A 21,189-nucleotide genomic window follows, 5' to 3' on the forward strand; every position below is an offset into this window, starting at 1 on the left:
CCCCACAGTACAAGAAACTGACAGGCACATGGGGGAAAACTAATGTATGGTGATAGAAAACATATCAGTGGTTACTTTGGGGGGGGCAGGTATTACAAAGGAGCATGAGTTAACTTTTGGGAATGACGGAAATGTTTATCTTGATTGTGGGGATAATTTTCACTTGTATATACATATGGCTGCTCTTATAAAATTTCAACTTTGAATATGTGCAGTTTATTATATATTAATTATACCTCAATCAGGCTTTAAAAAATTAGAGAGAGTTCTCACTTGAGCAAGGTATGCCACAAAGTCTAATATCTGCATAGAAGTGGACAGCGAAGATACAGTTTTTTCCCCCCACCTTAATGTGAGAAAAGCTGCAATGCTAGAGAGCGATGTTGATGCTTATGGGCTGAGAAATGCTGGCTTATAAAGTTACTAAACTGAAAAACTACTTAGCACTTACAAATGTCAATTTCCCCTTTCCAACTTGTAAAAGGAATGTTGGGTATCTTCTAATTAAGCTGTTTTAAAATTAAAATCAACGTGAGCCAATTCGTAAAGACAACAAAATCCACTCCATTGGCCTACGTCATTATTTGAAGCCTTGTGGAAGGAGCCCTGATGGCACACTGGTTACTCCTTCCGCTGCTAACCAAACGGTCAGCAGTTCGAATTCACCAGCCGCTCCTTGGAAACCCTACGGGGCAATTCTACGCTGCCCTATAGGGTTGCCGTGAGTCGCAAACAACTCCAAAGGAAAGGGTTTTGTAGAACGAACTGTCCTCAGCCGCACGAGACCTCGGTGCTGAGCTCTCTGCCTGCGGCGAGGGCACCAGCGAGCGCCTAGCCCCGCCCCTGCTTAGCCTTAAGCACGAGGTCTCGGCGGCCACGTGAGCGAGGCAGAGGCTGCCGCCAAACCCGGATGATCGCGCAGGCTCGTGTGCGCAAGCGCAGCGTGCGCCTGAGTCCCAAACGCCAGGGAGCGTGCGGTAAGGGTCTGCACGTGCGCGACAGCCGGGTGAGCTCTTGTCGCAGTGGCGGGCGGAGGGCTGAGGGCCTAGCATGTGGGGTCGGGGTCACTTCACTAGAGCTTCTGTGGCGCAAAGTGTGAGGTCAGTAAGTAGTAGCCCTTAGGGCAGGTGCGATGATGGCCGCCCCAGGGTTACTGTGGTTACGGTTGAGGTCGCCAAATCTCGGGCAAGGCCCTTCTCTTGGCCTTCCTGCGTCCTCGAGCTGAGGGTGAATGGCACCCTGATTCTGAATGTGGCGCTGGTGGGCGAAACCTGATTGCAGATAACTCTGTTCTCCGTGAAGAGGGGACACACAGGCCTAACCTGGGGTGAAACTCACCCTTTCTTTGCCTTCCTGCAAATTCCGTTTCCTTTAAACTTTAAGGAAACCCTGGTGGCGTAATGGTTAAGTGCTATGGCACCTAACCAAAAGGTCGGCAGTTCGAATCTGCCAGGCGCTCTTTGGAAACTCTATGGGGCAGTTCTGCTCTGTCTTATAGCGTCGCTATGAGTCAGAATCGACTCCACGGCAGTGGGTTTCAGTGGGTGGGCTAAAGTTTAACCCCCCTCGTAAAAACCGTGCCAGGGAGCTACCTGTACCCAATTATTACGAATTCTAGTCATGAAATAGAGATTTGGAGCAATAGGAATTGCCATTTGGTAATCCAGGCATGCAGAAAGTGATACAGTATCAGTTCCTTCATAATCATTGCAGAAGTAATTTTTCCTCCTTTGAAATAAGATTTCAAAATTAACTTATTCCACAAATAACTTTTCAGAGATGTAGGTGGAGGAATTTCCAAAGTAAAGGTTTTCTTCATTTTACTAAGTTTAAGACAATGTTTTCCAGAGAAATGTTTGATGAAATTGTAAAATACAGTATACTCAATAAGAAGACTAAAAGAATAAGTTACTGAAGAAAATGTCTTGCAACGCCACAGTACCAGAGTTTCAGATGATCTCCTAGTTATGGAAAGAGAAAAGTTATGAGCTCTGTAAATGTCGCAGGACAAAAAAATAATAGAACTTTAATACTTTATTCTTACAGTTTTTGTTACAGCTTAAAAATAATTTTTTCAAACATAGTAAATAGTACCAGAATGTCTTCAAAACAGATTCTTCCTCCAATACTGATCAGAAAGTAAAGTACGAAGAATTTTAAAATTTAACTGACCAAAAGCTTGTAAAATTGATTTGGAATTTGTTTGGGGAGCGCTATGTTTTTAATTTAGAGTTTGAAATTTGATATGTTTATTAATGACAAAACATTTTTTTATGAGAATTTTAACATACGTGGTTTAGTCTTTATTCACGTTACCAGATGATTATAATAACCTAATCAAGGTATTGAATTGTTTCAGTCTTTCAGGAATTGTCAACATGGACGAAGATCCACATTACAATAAAGGTACCGATGCTAATATTTTTGGGTGTAAGAGCTAGGTGATATTGATTAATGTCTAATTTTCTTTGTGTTGTGATTTGGTTTTAGTTGACGATGTTGTTGGAAGTCATGTAGAAGATGCGGTAACGTTTTGGGCACAGGTAAATAGTACCTCTGTTGATTCCTCTTCCCCTACCCCAGTAACCCATGTTCCCAACAAAAACAAAAATAAAAACACTGGGACATATTTATCATTGTTTTTTCTATTCCTAATGCCTAATTTTTTTATTCCTAATGCCTAATTTTTATTGAACATTATTTAGCACAGGCATTATTTAGAAGGCAGATGGCCATAGCCGAGGCTTCACCTGAGTTATGAGCGGTATATTTATAATAGATTGAGCCCCTGAAAATAAAAAAATAAAAAAAAATAAGGAAGATTGTGATTTCACTCAATTTAAACCAAGAATCTACCCCCCAGTGCTGTCGAGTCGATTCTGACTTATAGCGACCCCATAGAACAGAGTAGAACTGGCCCATAGAGTTTCCAAGGAGTGCCTGGTGAATTCGAACTGCCAATCCTTTGATTAGCAGCCATAGCACTTAACCACTACACCACCAGGGCTTCCAGAATGATCTAGGCTGCATAAATTGCACGAGATGCTGAGAGACTGTTGTATTTGTTAAGTTACAGCCCCATCTAGGGGTCTTTTTTAAGATTGTTTCTTGAAAGATATTAAGCCTTCACATCTCTGGTAATTTTTTCTAAATGACTTAATTTTCAATTTGAGACACGGTATCTTACTAAATGTAAAATTGGAAGCACTCCTGAACAATTTTCTAATTACTCTATACTTTCTATAGCGTGGAAACTCCTTTTTCAGGGTGGGATGAATTGGCAAGGTGGAAAATAGAAGAATTTATGAGAAGAAAAATTATAGAAGAACATTATTAACCCAGTGTTCTTAAATCTTTATATAAAGCATTTTGTAAAAGGGGTTATTCATAGAAATTTACTGTGGTAGATTTGTGTCTCTGCTTATGCACATATTCTCTAAAGGATGCACACGTATTCTGATTCTTTGCACATCGTGTGTTAATTGTACCTCCATTATGTTCCACAGTGTCCAAATTGGATGATAAATTGTATATTTAAGTTCGATGTATAGGGACATCATTTATTATTTTAAATAAGATTTTCTAGACTAACGTGTTGCTGTCGAATTGATTCCGACTCATAGCAACCCAATAGGACAGAGTAGTACTGCCCCATAGGGTTTCCAAGGAATGGCTGGTGGATTCGAACTGCTGACCTTTTGGTTAGCAGCCGAACTCTTAACCAGGGCTTCAAGATACAGAGTCACCCAAGTAATTTTAAATTTTATCACAGCAACATTAAAAAAAAAAAGGAAATATACTAATACATTTAATTTAATATAGCTAAAATATTAACATTTCAACATGATATTAGCATAAGAAATGCTAACAAGATGTTTTACATTTTTTAGTGCTAAATTTTTGAAATCCAGTGTCTATTTTAGACTTAGGCACATCTCAAATCAGACTAGTCGCTTGTGAAGTGGATAGTGGCTATTGTATTGATCAGTGCATCTCTAGACTTTGATTTCGGTTAAGTCCTATGTGAAGCTGTTGATTGAGTTTGGAATTATGATTTGAACTTAGGGCTTAAATGTATGATTTAAAGAGTTAGATCATAAATATGTTACGCTTTGTTGCAACTACACAACTTTGCCTTTTCTGCTCTTGTAGTGTAAAAGCAGCCATAGCCAATCCATAAATGAATATGCATAGCTGTGATCCAATAAGATTGCAAAAACAGGAGTTGGGGGGGGGTCGTAATTTGCCATCCTCTGATTTAAACTGTGATGTTGAGGCCCTTGTAAAAATTTAAACGAATTTCAAAAAGTCATGAGACATGTCTTAAATGAATGAAGAGATTAAAAATTAGTACTAGTAATGGTGTCCAAATGAACCTAATGATTATTTCAAGAAAACCAGAAAACCAAACCAAACCTGTTGCCCTCGTGTTGATTCTGATTCATAGTAATCCTATAGGAAAGAGTAGAACTGCCCCCTAGGGTTTCCAGGGAGCGGCTGGCCAGTCTCTTAACCACTGTGCCACCAGGGCTCCTATTCCAAGAAAGAAATTGTAAAATTTGGTTGGGGGTGTAGGCATGAAGAAGAGCAAATAGAGATTTGTTTTGTTTTTTGTTGTTGACGGGTCAGGTCTACTCACCTATGTTGTCTGTTTTTCTGCCGTAGTGAATTTTTACCATGTAATCCGCTTATACTAGAACACTTGTAAATTATTAGTATGCCCAGTTGGATGGGTGGCTGTTCAAGGAATCTTAGTATTTGACCTTATTTTGAAAGAAAGAGCTTCCATATATTTTAATCCATATAGCTACAAAGTCTAATTGTGTAGAATATTTTGGTATATTCTGATCTATGGAATGCTAATTCCAGGAGTTTTTTTTCAGAAAGACAGTGTCTGATGTGTCTTGTGGTCTGTTTACATTTAGTTTCCATTTTTACTGTACAGTGACATAGGTACTCATCCCGATGATCTTGGAACTGCTTTTCCAGAGTTTCTTTTCGATCATCATAATCATGTTCTTTCCAGTGTTACTGAATATTTTGTTGGTATAACATTTAGCACGTATGTATATTTAACTTTTCTTTTTGGAGTAACTTTTATAGAAAGTTGCAAAATTGGTACGGAGGGTTTCCATATATGCTTCACTCAGCTTTCCCGTCTAACATTTTACATAGCCGTAGTACGTTTATCAAAACCAGGAAATTAACACTGGTACATTGCTGTTAACTAAACTACAGACAGCATTCGCATTTCACCAGTTTTTTCATTGTCTTTTTTTCAGGATCCCACATTGTGCTTAGTCGTCATGTTTCCTTCCATTTTTCATAGTTCCTCAGTTTTTCCTTGTCTTCCAGGACTTTGACATTTTTGATGAGTACTAGTCAGTTACTTTATAGCATATCCCTCTATTTGGGTTTGTTTGATGCTTTCTCATAAATAGATTGGCAAGAATACCACAAAGTAAAGTTATATCCTTTTCACTGCTCATATTGGAGGTTTACGATGTTGATATATCTCGTTATTGGTGATAATAGATAGCCTTGATGCACTTGGTTAAGGTGGTAACTGCTGGATTTCTTCACTGTAAAGTTATGTTTTTGTCTTAGCAATCAATAAATGTTTTAGGGAGAGAGACTGTGAGACTACGCAAATGTCCTGTGTCTCCTTGACTTTTCATCCACTAATTTTATTTATTTTTTTGGTGCTTGACTAATAGTGATTTCCTATTCCTCTCAATATTTGTACATATATTAATTGGAATTATTCTTCAAGGAAGATGTATCCCTTCTCTGTGAGTTATTTACTTATATTAATTTGACCCCATGGGTATTTATTCCTTGGATTATAATCCAATACTGTCATTACTTATTCTGTTGCTTAAAGTGACCCAGTTTTGGCCATTGGGAGATCCTTCAGCTTGGCTTCTGTGTCCTTTAAATGTGACCCTATTCTTTTTTTTGGTACTTTACTTTATAGCACCACCGGATGTTCCAGAATCATCTTTTATTTCCTTGTCTCAAGCCTGGAATCAACTAGTCTCCAAGAAATTATGGTTCTTTTTATTGGAGATTGGTGTTCATAAACACAGATCTGGACAGTAGGTGTGCTTACTGCTGTTGGAGTGTACACACACCCACCCACCCACCAACTGTGAATTCATACTGATACTTTCCAGTTCTAACCTAATACAATCAGGTTCATTCTAGCGTGACTTCGTTCTTTACTTGTAATTTCTTTAACAGTTAGAAACCCTGCTATTATTAGGTATAATGTATTTAATTATCTCTTCAATCCTAGTGTATATCTAGTTTCCAAATTGCCAACCCATAACCCTGTGATAAACAAATTTACAGTATTTGTGTGCAGAGGAATGTATATATTTTAAAACTGTTTTTATGTGTTTCTTTTATAAATTCACACAGTAAATACGTGAGGAGATTCGACAGTTTAAGAAAATATGCCATCCGTTTTGAGTAATTGGAAATTGATCTACAGTAAAATCTAGAGATAATTATTGTGTAAAGCAACCTCTCCATATGATTTAAATAATATTTGGTACCTTGGTTTGAATTCTAAGTAATATGAACTCCTTGGGAAATAACCTTTTTCTATGGCCTGGTCCTATTTCTTATAAAGACATTATTTGAATTACAAAAGACCACACACATAAGAATTTGATTTAATTTCTAATAGTCCATAATCTTTTAAAGATCAAGCTTAGTAGAACTTTCAGTTGTATAACACAGCCAAATAGTATTTTATTGAATCTTAAACCTATTCTTCGTTATAGAGCATCAGTAGAAATAAGGATATTGTGAAGATTGGTTGCTCATTGTCTGAAGTTTGTCCTCATGCCAGCTCAGTTTTTGGGAATCTTGATCCAAAGAAGGTGAGCCATAATTTTGGATATAATTATTCTATCTCTCTTGTTAGCTTTCTTATTTGTGTAGGAATGTTACATTTTCCTATATGTAAGGTTTTATAGTTTTTGGGATTCTTGGTATTTGCAAGGAAGAAGCAAGTTTTTAGAATTTATATCAACTGCAGCCTTAATAAATTTATTCATCCAAATGTGTAAATGGCCAATATGCACATGAAAAGCTGCTCAACATATTAGTCATCAGGGAATGCAAATCAAAACCACACTTCATACCTACTAGAATGGTTAGACTGAAAAGGTCAGGAAACAACAAGTGTTGGCAAGGATGTGGAGAAATCAGAGTCCTCATACCCTGCTGATGGGAATGTAAAATGGTCTAGCCACTTTGGAAAACAGTCTGGCAGTTCATCAAATGATTAAACGCAGAGTTACCATATGACCCAGCAGTTCTACTCCTAGTATTCTACGCAAGAGAAATGAAAACATATGTTCACACAAAAACATATAGCACAAATTTTTATAGCAGCATTACTCATAACAGACAAAAGGTGGAATGGATAAACAAAATGTGGTATATACATACAATGGAATGTTATTTGGACATACAGAGGAATAAAGTACTGATACACATTACCACATGGGTTAACCTTGGAAACATAATGCTAAGTGAAAGAAGCCGCTTACAAAAGGCTGCATACTTTCTGATTCCATTCATATGAAAGTCCAGAATAGGGAAATCTGTAGAGACGAAGTGGATTAGTGATTGTTTAGGGCTAGGGGATGGGGGGCAAGTGGGATAAGGGGAGCTAGCTAAAGGAGACAGGGTTTCTTATTGAAGTGATGGAAATGTTCTGAAATTTACTGTGGTGCTGGTTGTGCATACTTGTGAATATGCTAAAAACCATTGAATTGTTCACTTTAAACGGGACAATTGTATGGCATGTGAATTATATTTCAGTGAAGCTGCTAAAAATACCATGTTTTATGTACTAGGCACTGTGTTAAGCACTGAATGTACAATGATGAATAAAGTAGAACCCTTGTCTTTGACACTAATTCAGAAAAAATCTGTAGGAGACCTTTTGAAGAGTAGTTTGAGTTATATTTTTTCCTTTGTTGAGGTATAATTCACTTAAAGTGTGTAACTTAAGGATACAGCATGAATGAATTTTGTTGAATTTCATGAATTTTTTTCCCCACCAAATATTGTGCTTTAGATGAAGGTTTACAGAGCAAATTAATTTCTCATTAAACACTTAATACATATATTGTTTTGTGACATTGGTTGCCAACCCCACGACATATCAGTACTCCCCCATTTTCAACCTTGGGTTCCCGACTTCCACTTGTCCAGCTTTCCTGTCCCCTCCTGCCTTCTCATCCTTGGCCCTAGTCTGCTGTGCCCGTTTAGTCTCACATACATGATTGAGCTGTTTATGTATTATTGCTTGTTTTATGGGCCTGTCTAATCTTTGGCTGAAGGGTGAACCTCAGGAATAATTTCAGTACTGATTAAAAGGGTGTCCAGGGCCATACTCTTGGGGTTTTTCCAGTCTCTGTCAGACCGGTAAGTCTGGTCTTTTTTTTTTTTTAATCTTTATCGTGCTTTGAGTGAAAGTTTAAAAATCAAGTCAGCCTCTCATACAAAAACTTACATACACCTTGCTACATACTCCCAGTTGCTCTCCCTCTAATGAGACAGCCTGCTCCCTCCCTCCACTCTCTCTTTTTGTGCCCATTTCGCCAGTTTTTAACCCCCTCTACCCTCTCATCTCCCTTCCAGGCAGATGGAGCCAACATAGTCTCAAGTGTGCACCTAATCTAAGAACCTCACTCCTCACTGGCATCCCTCTCCATTCCATTGTCCAGTCCAATCCCTGTCTGAAGAGTTGGCTCTGGGAATGATTCCTGTCCTGGGCCAAAAGAAGGTCTGGGGGCCATGACCTCTGGGGTCCTTCTAGTCTCAGTCAGACCATTAAGTCTGGTCTTGTGAGAATTTGGGGTCTGCATCCCACTGCTCTCCTGTTCCTTCAGGGGTTTTCTGTTGTGTTCCCTGTCAGGGCAGTCTTCGGTTGTAGCCAGGCACCATCTAGTTCTTCTGGTCTCAGGCTGATGTAGCCTCTGGTTTAAGTGGCCCTTTCTGTCTCTTGGGCTCATGATTACTTTGTATCCTTGGTGTTCTTCATTCTCCTTTGATCCAGGTGGGTTGAGACTAATTGATGCATCTTAGATGGCCGCTTGCTAGCATTTAAGACTCCAGACACCACTCTTCAAAGTAGGCTGCGGAATGTTTTCTTAATAGATTTTATTATGCCAATTGATTTAGATATCCCCTGAAACCATGGTCCCCAAACACCCGCCCCTGCTACGCTGGCCTTCGAAATACTCAGTTTATTCAGGAAACTTCTTTTCTTTTGGTTCAGTCCAGTTGTGCTGACCTCGCCTGTATTGTGTGTTGTCTTTCCCTTCACCTAAAGTAGTTCTTATCTACTAGCTAATTAGTGAATACCCCTCTAGCACCCTTCCTCCCTCCCCCTTCTCGTAACCATCAAAGAACATTTTCTTCTCCGTTTAAACTATTTCTTAAGTTCTTAAAATAGTGATCTTATACAATATTTGTCTTTTTGCAACTGACTAAATTGACTCAGCATAATGCCTTCCAGATTTCCTCCATGTTATGAAATATTTCACCGATTCATCACTGTTCTTTATCGATGCGTAGTATTCCATTGTGTGGATATACCATAATTTAAAACCAGTATGATTTTAAGCCTTTTTTTTTTTCTTTTTTTAATTTTTCCATTTTGTCTTTTGGGAGGCAGAAGAGTGTAATACACTCTGAAGTTAAATTGCCTGTATTTGAATCTTGGTTCTGCTGCTTCCTAGCTTATGCCTTTGGGCATAGTGTGGTGAAAATACTTGCTTCATAGTGCTGTTGTGGGAATTAAATACGTTGTTATGTATAAAGTGCTTCTTGTACAATCAGTGCCTAATCAGTAGTAACCATTATTCTGATCTACTTAGCGTGCTTTAGTTGGTTAAAATTTTGCCTTTTTTTCTCTTGTAGATTTATGGCGGATTGTTTTCTGAAGATAAATGTTGGTACAGATGCAAAGTGTTGAAAGTCATCAGTGATGAAAAGGCAGGAAATAAGTGTTTAGTTCTTTTGACTTGGTGAATTATGTATTGTAGTTCCAAACTCTGATGCTTATTTAGCCCTTCATTGTTTATTCATAGTAGTTATATGATCTGGTTCACTGAAATAATAAATTGATTGAAATGTACTTTTTCTTTTCTAGTGAACACAGAAGAGATTGCTTTTAAAAAAGAAAACATAAAAGTCAGGAATGTTCTTCTGAATTTAAGTTGTTCAAGACTTGATGATATAATTTGTAGGTTATCTTTGGTGACCAGTTCGTTCTTTGTACCTTAGTTCTTAATATTTGGTTCTTGCTAATGAGTAACTTTTAAAGTTCATTGTGTTAAAATTGACGAGAAGGAAAATAACATTTGATTGACTCTGAAGTTAGATTATTTTTTACATACTTGATATCAATATTGTTAATAATCTTATACCTGAATTAAATGTAATGAATTTCCTTTGTGTTTAGCAATTTTATTTTTCACATGTGAACTTGTGGGAGATTTTTAAGGGGACTTGGGGAGACAGGATTCTTAATAGCTGCTTGGTGGCAGTTAGTTGTACATTGCAGCTATGTAATAGCATCTTTGTAGGCTTTTCTTTAGTGTTTTTTCTACATCTGCTTTCCTAGCCTTAAAGCATTTTATATTTTATAGTACTTTATAATATTATATAGCTTTTTTACATATTTTTCTTTGTGTAATAAGGTAGCGATAAGTTGAAGCAGTTTGACTAATGCTGTGAATAACTTGGGTTCTTTTTTTTTAATCTTGTGATTTATTACTATCATAGGTAACAGTTTATCTTAGTGAAATGGACCTTTCTAATTGACATTTCCTTTGGATCACAGTGATCTGATCCCATTGTGCATGGGGTCTTCATGAGTCAGGGTCAACTCAGTGGCAGTTAACAACAGCACCAGTAGAGCTGTGCTCTATAATATGACAGCTGGAGATGGTAGTTTTTATTTGCTTTTGGGTTGGATTTAACTTCTTAAATAAGGGGCAAAATGAATTTTGACTTTAAAATAAATGAAAGGGCAAGATTACTTTTGACTTTGTAATAAATTATTTTTATTTTTTTTAAAACAGATGTAGAGCTAGAGGTAAGGGTGAATATGAGTTGTTTGCAAGGTCTGGTAACTGGAGTGTGTTCAGTTTTTTCAAAAGAAGTTTGATAATTTTGCCTTTCTTTTCAGGTCTTATTGTCAGGTCATCTTGAATTTCAGAATGATGATTGATTTTAACATCAGGAGAGAGAGGAGAGGACCATAAGCATCATGGGCTTATATTTATTTAAAATACCAATTGTTTAAAAAAAAAGTTAAAATGAGAAATGGTACTGATGGGATTTAACAAGTACTAAAAATAGACATCACTTTGTCTCATGGACTATAGGCTTTGTTCTGAGGTTATTTCTAGAGCTCTGTTTCTGACTGTTTTGTCAATTTTAGATAAAATGCTATCTTGATTTACAGGTAATTAATAGAAAGCAGCAAATTAGTGATTTCTTTCGTGATATTTAATCTAAGTTCAGTATTAGTATTTGGTTCTTATCCTTTTCCAGTGTCTGGTGAGGTACATTGACTATGGAAACACTGAAATTCTAAATCGATCTGATATAGTTGAGATTCCTTTGGAATTACAGTTTTCCAGTGTTGCCAAAAAGTATAGACTTTGGGGACTACAAATTCCTGCCGGCCAAGAAGTTACCCAGTTTGATCAGGCAAGTCACAGATTTTAAGTACGTTTATTAATGACAATAAAACTATGTACTTGAAACAAAATACAAGTGTAGTTAAATCTCACTAATTTTGTTTGATTTAAAAATGGATAAATAGGTGAAAAATAATGAATCATAGAATAATTCAGAAGCAATTATATAATGTATTTGTGCTCATCCTTATAGGGTAGAGGTTCTTGATGAACAGATAAGGGTGATCTATAAGGTAAATAAATGTGAATAGTTTCTTTTGATGTGAAAGCTTAAAAGGATAGCTTCTTATATGATAAAGTAATGTATAAAATTACTTTGATGTCTTCTGGTTTTGAGAAAGTATTAAGTAAAATATCACAAATTTCAAATTAATGGCGTTGTAATTAGTCAGATTTTATTGTTTTGGCAAAGGCTCGTACTGTTTGATATAGTAATTGACAGTGATGTTCTGTTAATCCAGATTCTAGTTTATAATCATTTCCATTGAATTTTGGGTTAGTAACCTAATCGTAGGAGCTTGGTGGTGCAGTGGTTAAGTGCTCGACTGCTAACTGACAGGTTAGTGGTTTGAACCTGCCAGCTCTCTGCAGGAGAAAGATGTGGCAGTCTGCTTCCATAAAGGCTGTTATTTTACAAATAAGGGAATTGTGGCCTAAAACAATGAAGTGACTTATTTAAAGTAATAAAGGTAATTAGAGCGCAGCGAAGACTAGAACTCAAGTCCTTTGCTGTTTTCATAGTATGTAAGATGACACAAATTTATGTTGATTAAGATAAACATGAATCAAGGGGAAAAAGCATCTTTAAGTTAGTTTTGGAATTGAAAGAGTAAACTTCAGTTATTGAGAATATTTTCTTACGCTACGTAGATTTCTCATAGGTGATACTGTATACAACTACTTGTATTTGAATGTTTAGTTCAGTAAAAAGATTATTGATTAGAGTTGATCTAACTGGCAAACTGAATGTTTTTTGGGGAAAAAAGTTATTGTTGAATGTACCTGCTTAGAAAGCCTGTTTATTCATTAACTCTGAGCCCAAGGCTCATATGTAATCTGCTATGTGAAATATTTGCTAATATTCACCATCCGCACCCCTACAGCTGTTTTTGTTTTAGTCATTTAGTATATAAAGCATGTAGAACTGTAATTCTTCCTGCAGAAGATACAAGATGAAACAAGAAGTCCATTTTATTTGTTTTTGTATGCTTCATCTCCCTGTCCCTGTTTGTTAGGTGCCAGATGAGCATCTAATTTATCTAGCATTTGAATGAATTAATGAATAGTAGAGATTCGTTTTTTTTTTTTTGAAGAACTGGCAGAAGGTGTTATGAGCACTAAAATAGCTTCAGCATGTTTTACAGCACAGTTGAAACTATTATTTGGAGTGATGGTTACAAATTGCTGAAGAGCAAAGGAAGATTAAATTACATCCCATATGCCTTATTTAAAAAATTATATATAAAGCCAGGGAATGAGAACTAGAGATTGGGATTTGGGTTTGACAATTTAATGTCCTTTAGCCTGTTTGTTAATATACCCAGACAGATTTTGTAAAGTAAAGGAGAAAGCAAGTGATGCTTTCATGTTCTGAATAAAGCTTACCAGTTTGGAAAACAGAATGAAATATATCTTAGAAAAGGGGTGTTAATCTTTTTTTAATGTTTGAAAGTGCTGTGTTTTCTAAGTCAGTGACAAGATTTGTTTAAGATAATTTTTATACCATCTAGACACTCAAAAAAAAATGCTTAAAAAGTACATGTATATGTCTATCTCCAGCTTACAGATTAGATTGGAAATACAACACATTTATAAGTATAAAAGTTAAGCATTTGACATTTACAAAAGAATATATAGTATGTATGTTCATGATAAAGTGTAATATTGAAACACACTTATATCATCTATCCTGTCATTCTTTTTGTTAGTAAGAATTGAGGAGAACTCAGATTTTATTGCAAGTTCAGCATTCTGTCTTTGTGGTCATATTTGGTCCAAGGAGAATCTAGTTGAACGATTTTGTATGTACTATGATTGGTGACCATAACCAAAAGGAGCTTGACTTCAAGGAGAAGTCTAAAAATCAGATTTCTGCATAAAAATTCTTTAAGTGTGGGATAGTTTACTTTTAGAACATTCTTTTTTAGGTAATTGGAACTTTTGTAGAAAGTTGATTATTTCCAGTTAAATTCGTACATTGCTGAAAGCCAGAGTGTCTTGAAATACTAAGAAATTCATACATTCATACATTTCAGTAATAATTTTCAAACACTTCAGTTAACATTGGTTAGGGGTAGAAATTGTACTAGAACTTCAGGTAGACTTTCATCAATAAGGGTTGAAACCAAGAGTTTTTTTTAATAGAAGCAGTTGACCAGTAAACTGCATTCTGATTGATAGAAATTAATCAGATGATACATAGAAATATGTCAGATGCGATATATTTCAGTGACTTACAATACGAATTTGTTAGCTTTGCCTGCTTGACCTCATTTGTTTGGTGATACCTTCCTGGACCACCTACACTATCTTGGTATTCTTGGTGCATTCAAGCTTTTCTATGTAATATGTCTATTAAAATTTTGAGAATTAAAAAAATTTTTATAACCCTTTTATTAATCTAAAATACTTTGCAATTTTTGGCTTGTGGATTAAAAAAAAAGTTTGTTTTCTATTTTTTGATAGGGATGGTTGATGATTCTTGAGCACAGGTACTTTGAATCTCCTTTTTTGCCCCTTTAGATATATCCTCCTAGTCCCAGGGGTTCTTAATTTGGAGTTAAGTTGTATCACAGTGTAACCATTTCCTTTGTAATCTTATGCGTTTTGTTTTATGCATTTAAAAACTGTTCTGAGAAGGAGTCCAAAGGGTTTACCAAACTGGTAGATCAGCCCATGGCACAAACAAGATTAAGAATGCCTATGTAGGTCTCATTTCTACCCTCTCTACTTGCATGGCTGAAAAAGAAAATGACAGTAGAGTTACTTTCTACCAATATTATATCATTTCTTAGACCTCGAAGATTTTTTTCTTTTCCTTCCCTTTCCCTTTCTGCTCTTTCCCTCTTTCTTCTCTTTCTTCCCAGCTTGCATTTTCAAGTTTTTATAAATTTTTAAAAAATTTTATTGTGCTTTAAGTGAAAGTTTACAAATCAAGTCAGTCTCTCCTACAAAACCTTATATATACCTTACTATATACTCCTAGTTGTTCTCCCCCAATGAGACAGCACACTCCTTCTCTCTACCCTGTTTTTCCATACCCATTCAGCCAGCTTCTGTCACCCTTGACCTTCACATCTCCCCTCCAGACAGGAGCTGTACACGTAGTCTCATGTGTCTTCTTGATCCAAGAAGCTTACTCCTCACCAGTATCATTTTCTGTCTTATAGTCTATTTCAATCACTGTTTGAAGAGTTGGCTTTGTGAATGGTTCCTGTCTTGGGCTAACAGAAGGTCTGGAGACCATAACCTCCCGGGTCCTTCTAGTCTCATTCAGACCATTAAGTCTGGTCTTTTTACGAGAATTTGGTGTCTGCATCCCATTGCTCTCCTGCTCCTTCAGAGATTCTCGGTTGTGTTCCCTGTCAAGGCAGTCATCAGTTATAGCCAGGCACCATCTAGTTCTTCTGGTCTCAGTCTGATGTAGTCTCTGATTTATGTGGCCCACTCTGATTCTTGGGCTTGTATTTAACCTTGTGTCTTTGGTGTTCTTCATTCTCCTTTGCTCCATGTGGGTTGAGACCATGTCTTTAGGTTGTTGTTTCCTTGATTATTGATATGATTTCTTAGTGGATTTACTTTCTTTGCATAAACTATATTATTTACGGATATCTAGTAGAAATCTAGCTAAAAATAAAGCTCTTACCTCTGAGATTTGGTCCATCAGGTTAATTACATCCCTATTCCAAGGAAGATATGAACCAGTATATTTGAGCAATACCATTTTTCTTATAACTTTGGTCTTTATATATTCTGGGAAATTATTTATTCCCTTTTTAGTCCAGAGTGCAATCAGGAAAGGAACTTAGAGAAATTTGGGAATAAAGAATAATAGTCAAATTAGACCATATCAAAGTAACTTTAGGGCTTAAAATTTTGTGGGGGAGTAGACAAATTGTTAAAAAAGTTTCAAGATATTTTCCAAACCCAGATATGCTTTCAGTATATCTGTGCTCAGTGCTGTGGATGATAATAATTTTAAGCTAATTTTGAGTTTAATTAAAAGTTAGCAAGCACCTGATTTCTCACATGGCTGCTTATATATGCCAGTTGTACAGAAGTGTCCCCTTTAAACAAAATTTTAAGAGGATTTTTGTTTAGGATTTTCTAACATCTCACATTCCATAATTTCAACTTGTTGACATTTTGTGCTTTGAATTGCTAATTTTGTTCTTGCTCTTACCTTACTTTAAAACTACCTGATTCTTTTTAAAGCTTTTTTTTTTTTTTTTAAGTTGAACACCTTTTCTAAATAACAGTTAATTTATCATGTAGCTCCTCAGCACACCAGTCTGCTTAGTTGGAGGTCAAAATAGTCAACACAAGCACAATCTGCTGGATTTAAAAAGATTATTCAAGGACATTTGATTAGTACATGTTTTAAAATTTATAAATACGGTTGCCTTAGTTATTGGTATTAGTCTGCTAACTCTATTAGCTCTGCTGGGTAGGTATTAGCTCTAGTTCTAGAAGGGAAGATTTTAGCAAGTCTGTAACTGGAATACGTTCATAGACATGCAGAAGTGTATTTCCATATAGCCAACAGTAAGGTAAGGCTGCTTTTATAGAGATTTCAGAGTGAAGAAATAACGTTTCTTGGGAAAACTGGGTAGAAGCAAAATATGTGAAGAAAAACATGTTGGTAGTTGGTTTATGTGTTCTTTCCTATCTTTCTTAGGGGAGAACCTTTTTGGGAAGCTTGATTTTTGAAAAAGAAATAAAAATGAAAATTAAAGCAACCTATCAAGATGGAACAGTTATTGCTCAGGCTGAATATGGCAGTGTGGATATAGGGGAAGAAGTAGCTAAGAAAGGATTTGCAGAAAAATGCAAACAAGCTTCCAGCACTAACGTCTGTGAGGAAAAAAAATCAGACACTGGCCAGCTTGCTCTCAGGAACCTCAAAAGTCCCATTCCCTTGTGGGGGCATAGATCAAACCAGTCAACCTTCAGCAAGTCAAAGGGGCGCTTGAGTGGGAGGCCGACTCTTGACTTGAAGAATGAAAATAATGTGGGAAATCACGTGACATTTCCAAAGTAAGGCTATGGTGGGCTTTTAAGTCTTAACTGATTTCTAATTTATATTAGAACCTCTTGTCATAGTAGAATAGAAGTCAAAGCTTAGGTTTTTTAGTTCTTAACTATGTCAGTGATTTGGGATGATAATGATTTATTATTTCTATTTTTCTCAAACATGTATTCCTTTAGCAGAAACATTTTCGGTAAAAACCATTGTGAAAGAAAATTGTTCCTGAATTCTTTAAAATTTACATGGCAACTCTTTTGAATACATCATCAAAAATAAAAATGTCCATCTAGATTTGAATTACTCAGGCAGAACCAGAATTTTATACGTTTGAAATTTTTCTTGTGACTATAAGAATGTGTTAGTGAGTTTCAATGAATTGCCTTTTCTAACAAAAGAGAGCCTTGTGAAAATTGATCGAGATGGAATTTGATTATTCCAAAAGGAGCTTACTTTTAGATAATTTTGAATTATACACTTGAGACAGAAAGCCAGATTTGATGTTTATATGTACTAAAACATTCACATAATCCTCTGTCATGCCATGGTGTCAGGTCTTGGGTGGTATAGCTGGCTTTTTGTTGGGATCTTATCAGTGATTTAGCAACTAAACCGTCAAAATGGGTGGGGGGGATGGAGAGGAGGGATTGTAAGAAACTGATATAGAAATGCTTTTTACTGTATTTGCTGGAGTTGATAGTGCTATAAGGCAGTGGAATTAGAGGCATTGTTTTTGAAATAGGACTTCAGTTATAAAATCTAGTTTGTATTAAATATTTTTAATGTTGAACTAGGTAAAGGTTTCAGATTAGTTTCCAAATTTAACTTTAAAATGTATCGTGGGTAAAAAGTGTAATTTAGTCTAGATTTCTGATCTCTGTCCGTTTATACTGGTTGGCTTTTAAAATGAGTCAATTTGTTTTTAATAGAGAAAGTTTGGCTGCTGGTGACTTTAATTTAAGGTCTAATGTCAGCCTGGCAAAAATTAAGCAGGACCAGAAACTGATTGAAGAAAATGAAAAGCTTAAAACAGAGAAGGAGGTTCTTCTTGAAAGTTACAAGACTTTAGAATTGAAAGTAGAACAGACTGCCCAAGAGCTGAAGGTATGTTCAGTGTCTTAAGGGAAAGAATGTCCAACTGGGGAATCTCTTTAATCGCCTGCTCATATTGTTTATTTAACTTCCTGTTACCTCTCATCCCTTTCCTTCTCCTTCCCTTCTCTCTTTTCTTGTATTTGTTATAAGATGAAATTTTTTTCTTGTATTGTAAAATAATCATTTTTGGATTTCATTGACTATTACATTTTCATTTTCTTTTCTGTTTTTTAAAAAACTCAACTATAGAAATTTTCAAAAGTTTACGAAAGAGTGAATTGAATAGTTAACTCTTACATACCTATTACCCAAATTTTACAGTTATTAACATGACCATTCTTTTTTTTAAGCTATACCTCCTGAGCTATTTTGAAACAACAAATTCCGTTCGTAATATTTCACTGTAAATGCTTTAGTACGTATCTCTAATAGATTTTTTAAATATAATTGCCATAATGTTCATAATTAAAAATTAATAATTCCTGAATGTCATTTAATATCCAGTCAGTGGTCACATTTCCTTTATTATCCCATGAGTGTCCTTTTACAGTCGGTATCTTGGAATCAAGATCCCCGTGAAGTCCATGCGTTGCGTTTTCGTTAATGTATCTCTTACAACACTTAATCTGCATCCTTGTGTTACTAACAGGCTTCTTTTATCCCTGCATATTTATGTATTTCCTTTTTTAGTAGTTAGATTTCAACATTTGCTCAGATTCAGTTTCAATTTTTTTTTTTCCCGAGAATACTTTGTAGATGGTGCTGTGTCTTTTCCACTTCGGTTTTTCAGAAGACTGACAGTGAGTTCAGGTGTTACTAGTCTGATTCATTATAGTTTTTCATCAACCTTTAACCTATGGATTTGGCAGTCAGCAATGATTGCTATCTGTAACCATTTTTTTTTTCCCATCAAGGGCTGTATTTATTAACTGGAAATTTTCAACTATTTTGTCATGCTGAAACATAGTTTGTTCAAGAAAGGGAGGATAAATATTTGATTCTTTCCTTTTATGTATCAGTTTTCAGAATAATAAGTTTATTCCTTAGCATTATCCAACATTGATCAGAGAGGGTAGTTTTTCTCTCTTTGAGTATCACTGTCATTAATAAATTTTAAGCATATTTAAAGTGCTTTAATCTTCTGTAGCCATTATTCTTTTTGATGCTCAGATTATCCCATCTTTGACCTTTAGAAGCCCTTTAAGTTGGCTGCCGTGTACTTTTGACATGATCTAGTCATGTGAAAGCTTCCTTGCTTTCTGGTGGAACAAGATGTTACATGTTCGTATTGTACATTTTTCTGACCCAGTCCTGGAAAGCAGTCATTTCTCAGAGGGATGTGGTTCCTTTTAGTGGAAAGAGGTATTTGGAGACTAGAATCTGGGTGTTAGTAATGTACATGGTTACTAATTTTGTCATTGCTTTTAGGCTTAATAGAATTTCTAATAGAGTTAGGAAATACAGTTTTATTTTTCTAATAGAACTTTATTGAGGTATAATTTCATACAGTAAAAATGCACAAATCTCATGTAGAGTTTAATCAATTTTGACAGATTATACACTCCTTTAATTATCACCCTTATCAAGACTGAGCTAACATACAGGATTGGATTTTCAGATCAGACACAAAGATCTTACCAAGTGTCAAACTTTACCAGTAATTTTAAGGAGAATCAGATGAAACAGAGTTCTGAACATCAAGGGTAGGCCCTAAATCCTGTATTCTTGTATCGGACATCACCTCTGGTAACTTTTATACACCAGTTTTGAAATACCTCCATTTTATATCCTAGAGAGTTGTGTATGTGACATAAATCCATAAATCATGGGTTTTGTCCACTGTAACAGAAAGATGTTTACCTGTGTTTTATTGATGTGCAGAGGCATTTGACTGTGTAAATCATAACAAATTATGGATAACGTTGTGAAGAGTGGAAATTCCAGAACACTTAATTGTGCACATGTAGAACCTGTACATAGACCACTAAGCAATTGTTTGAACAGAAGGGGGATACTGCGTGTTTTAAAATCAGGAAAGGTGTGTGTCAGGGTTGTGTCCTTTCACCAGACTTATTCAGTCTCTATGTTGAGCAGATAATTCGAGAAGCTGGACTGTACAAAGAAGAATGTTGCATCAGGATTGATGGAAGACTCATTAAGACCTGTGATTATAGATGACACAGCCTTGCTTGTTGAAAGTGAAGGGGACTTGAAGCACTTCTTGATGAAGATCAAAGACTACAGCCTTCAGTATGGGTTATATCTCAGCATAAAGACAATAGAGATCCTCACAACTGGACCAATAAGCAATGTCATGACCAAGGAAGAAAATACTGAAGCTGTCAAAGATTTCATTTTACTTGGATCCACAATCAGTGCCGGTGGAAGCAGCAGTCAAGAAATCAAAGCATTGGGAAATCTGCTGCAAAAGACCTCTTTAAAGTGTTGAAAAACAGAGGTGTCACTTTGAGAACTAAGTTATGCCTGACCCAAGCCATGATATTTTCAGTTTTTTTTTTTTTTTCATATGCATGCGAAAGCTGGACAAGCAATAAGGAAGACCGAAGAAGAATTGATGCCTTTGAATTATGGTGTTGGTGAAGAATATCCAATATACCATGAACTTCCAGAAGAATAAACAAGTCTGTCTTGGAAGAAGTACAACCAGAGTGCTCCTTGGAAGGGAGGATGGAGAGACTTCGTCTCATGCACTTTGGATATGTAGAAGGATGTCATGCTTGATAAATTTAGAGGATCAGTGAAACAGAGGAAGAACCTTAATGAGGTGGATTGACACAGTGACTACATCAATGGGCTTGAACATAGGAATGATTGTGAGAATGGCGTAGGACCTGGCCATGCTTCATTCTGTTGTACATAGGGCCGCTTAGAGTCAGAACAGACTCAACAGCTCCTAATAACAACATTCACTGTAACTAATCCTTTAGACAGAAGTGTCCTGCTAAGGGCATTTCAGAGATAAGGTCTCTTCTTCTTAGCAAATAATCTAAGCAAATTACCTAGAGATCTAGTTGATAGGGAGATTAGACTGGTTAAAACCCAAACACCAAACCCACTGCCGTTGAGTCGATTCCAACTCTTAGCAACCCT

General features: G+C 36.1%; 1 protein-coding gene across 1 annotated transcript in view; it reads left to right on the top strand.

Annotated features, from left to right (window-relative positions):
• Positions 1-910: 910 nt before the first annotated feature.
• STK31 (serine/threonine kinase 31) overlaps positions 911-21,189 on the top strand; it is an 87,036-nt gene continuing 66,757 nt past the window's right edge. The window contains exons 1-8 of the mRNA XM_064290410.1: positions 911-1,052; positions 2,320-2,406; positions 2,491-2,543; positions 6,792-6,890; positions 9,949-10,023; positions 11,590-11,748; positions 16,636-16,994; positions 17,913-18,087. Coding sequence (XP_064146480.1) covers positions 911-1,052; positions 2,320-2,406; positions 2,491-2,543; positions 6,792-6,890; positions 9,949-10,023; positions 11,590-11,748; positions 16,636-16,994; positions 17,913-18,087 — 1,149 coding nt within the window. The remainder of the gene's footprint in view (positions 1,053-2,319; positions 2,407-2,490; positions 2,544-6,791; positions 6,891-9,948; positions 10,024-11,589; positions 11,749-16,635; positions 16,995-17,912; positions 18,088-21,189) is intronic.

The sequence above is a fragment of the Loxodonta africana genome, chromosome 8 (assembly GCF_030014295.1).
Source record: "Loxodonta africana isolate mLoxAfr1 chromosome 8, mLoxAfr1.hap2, whole genome shotgun sequence".
Classification (NCBI taxonomy): Eukaryota; Metazoa; Chordata; class Mammalia; order Proboscidea; family Elephantidae; genus Loxodonta; species Loxodonta africana.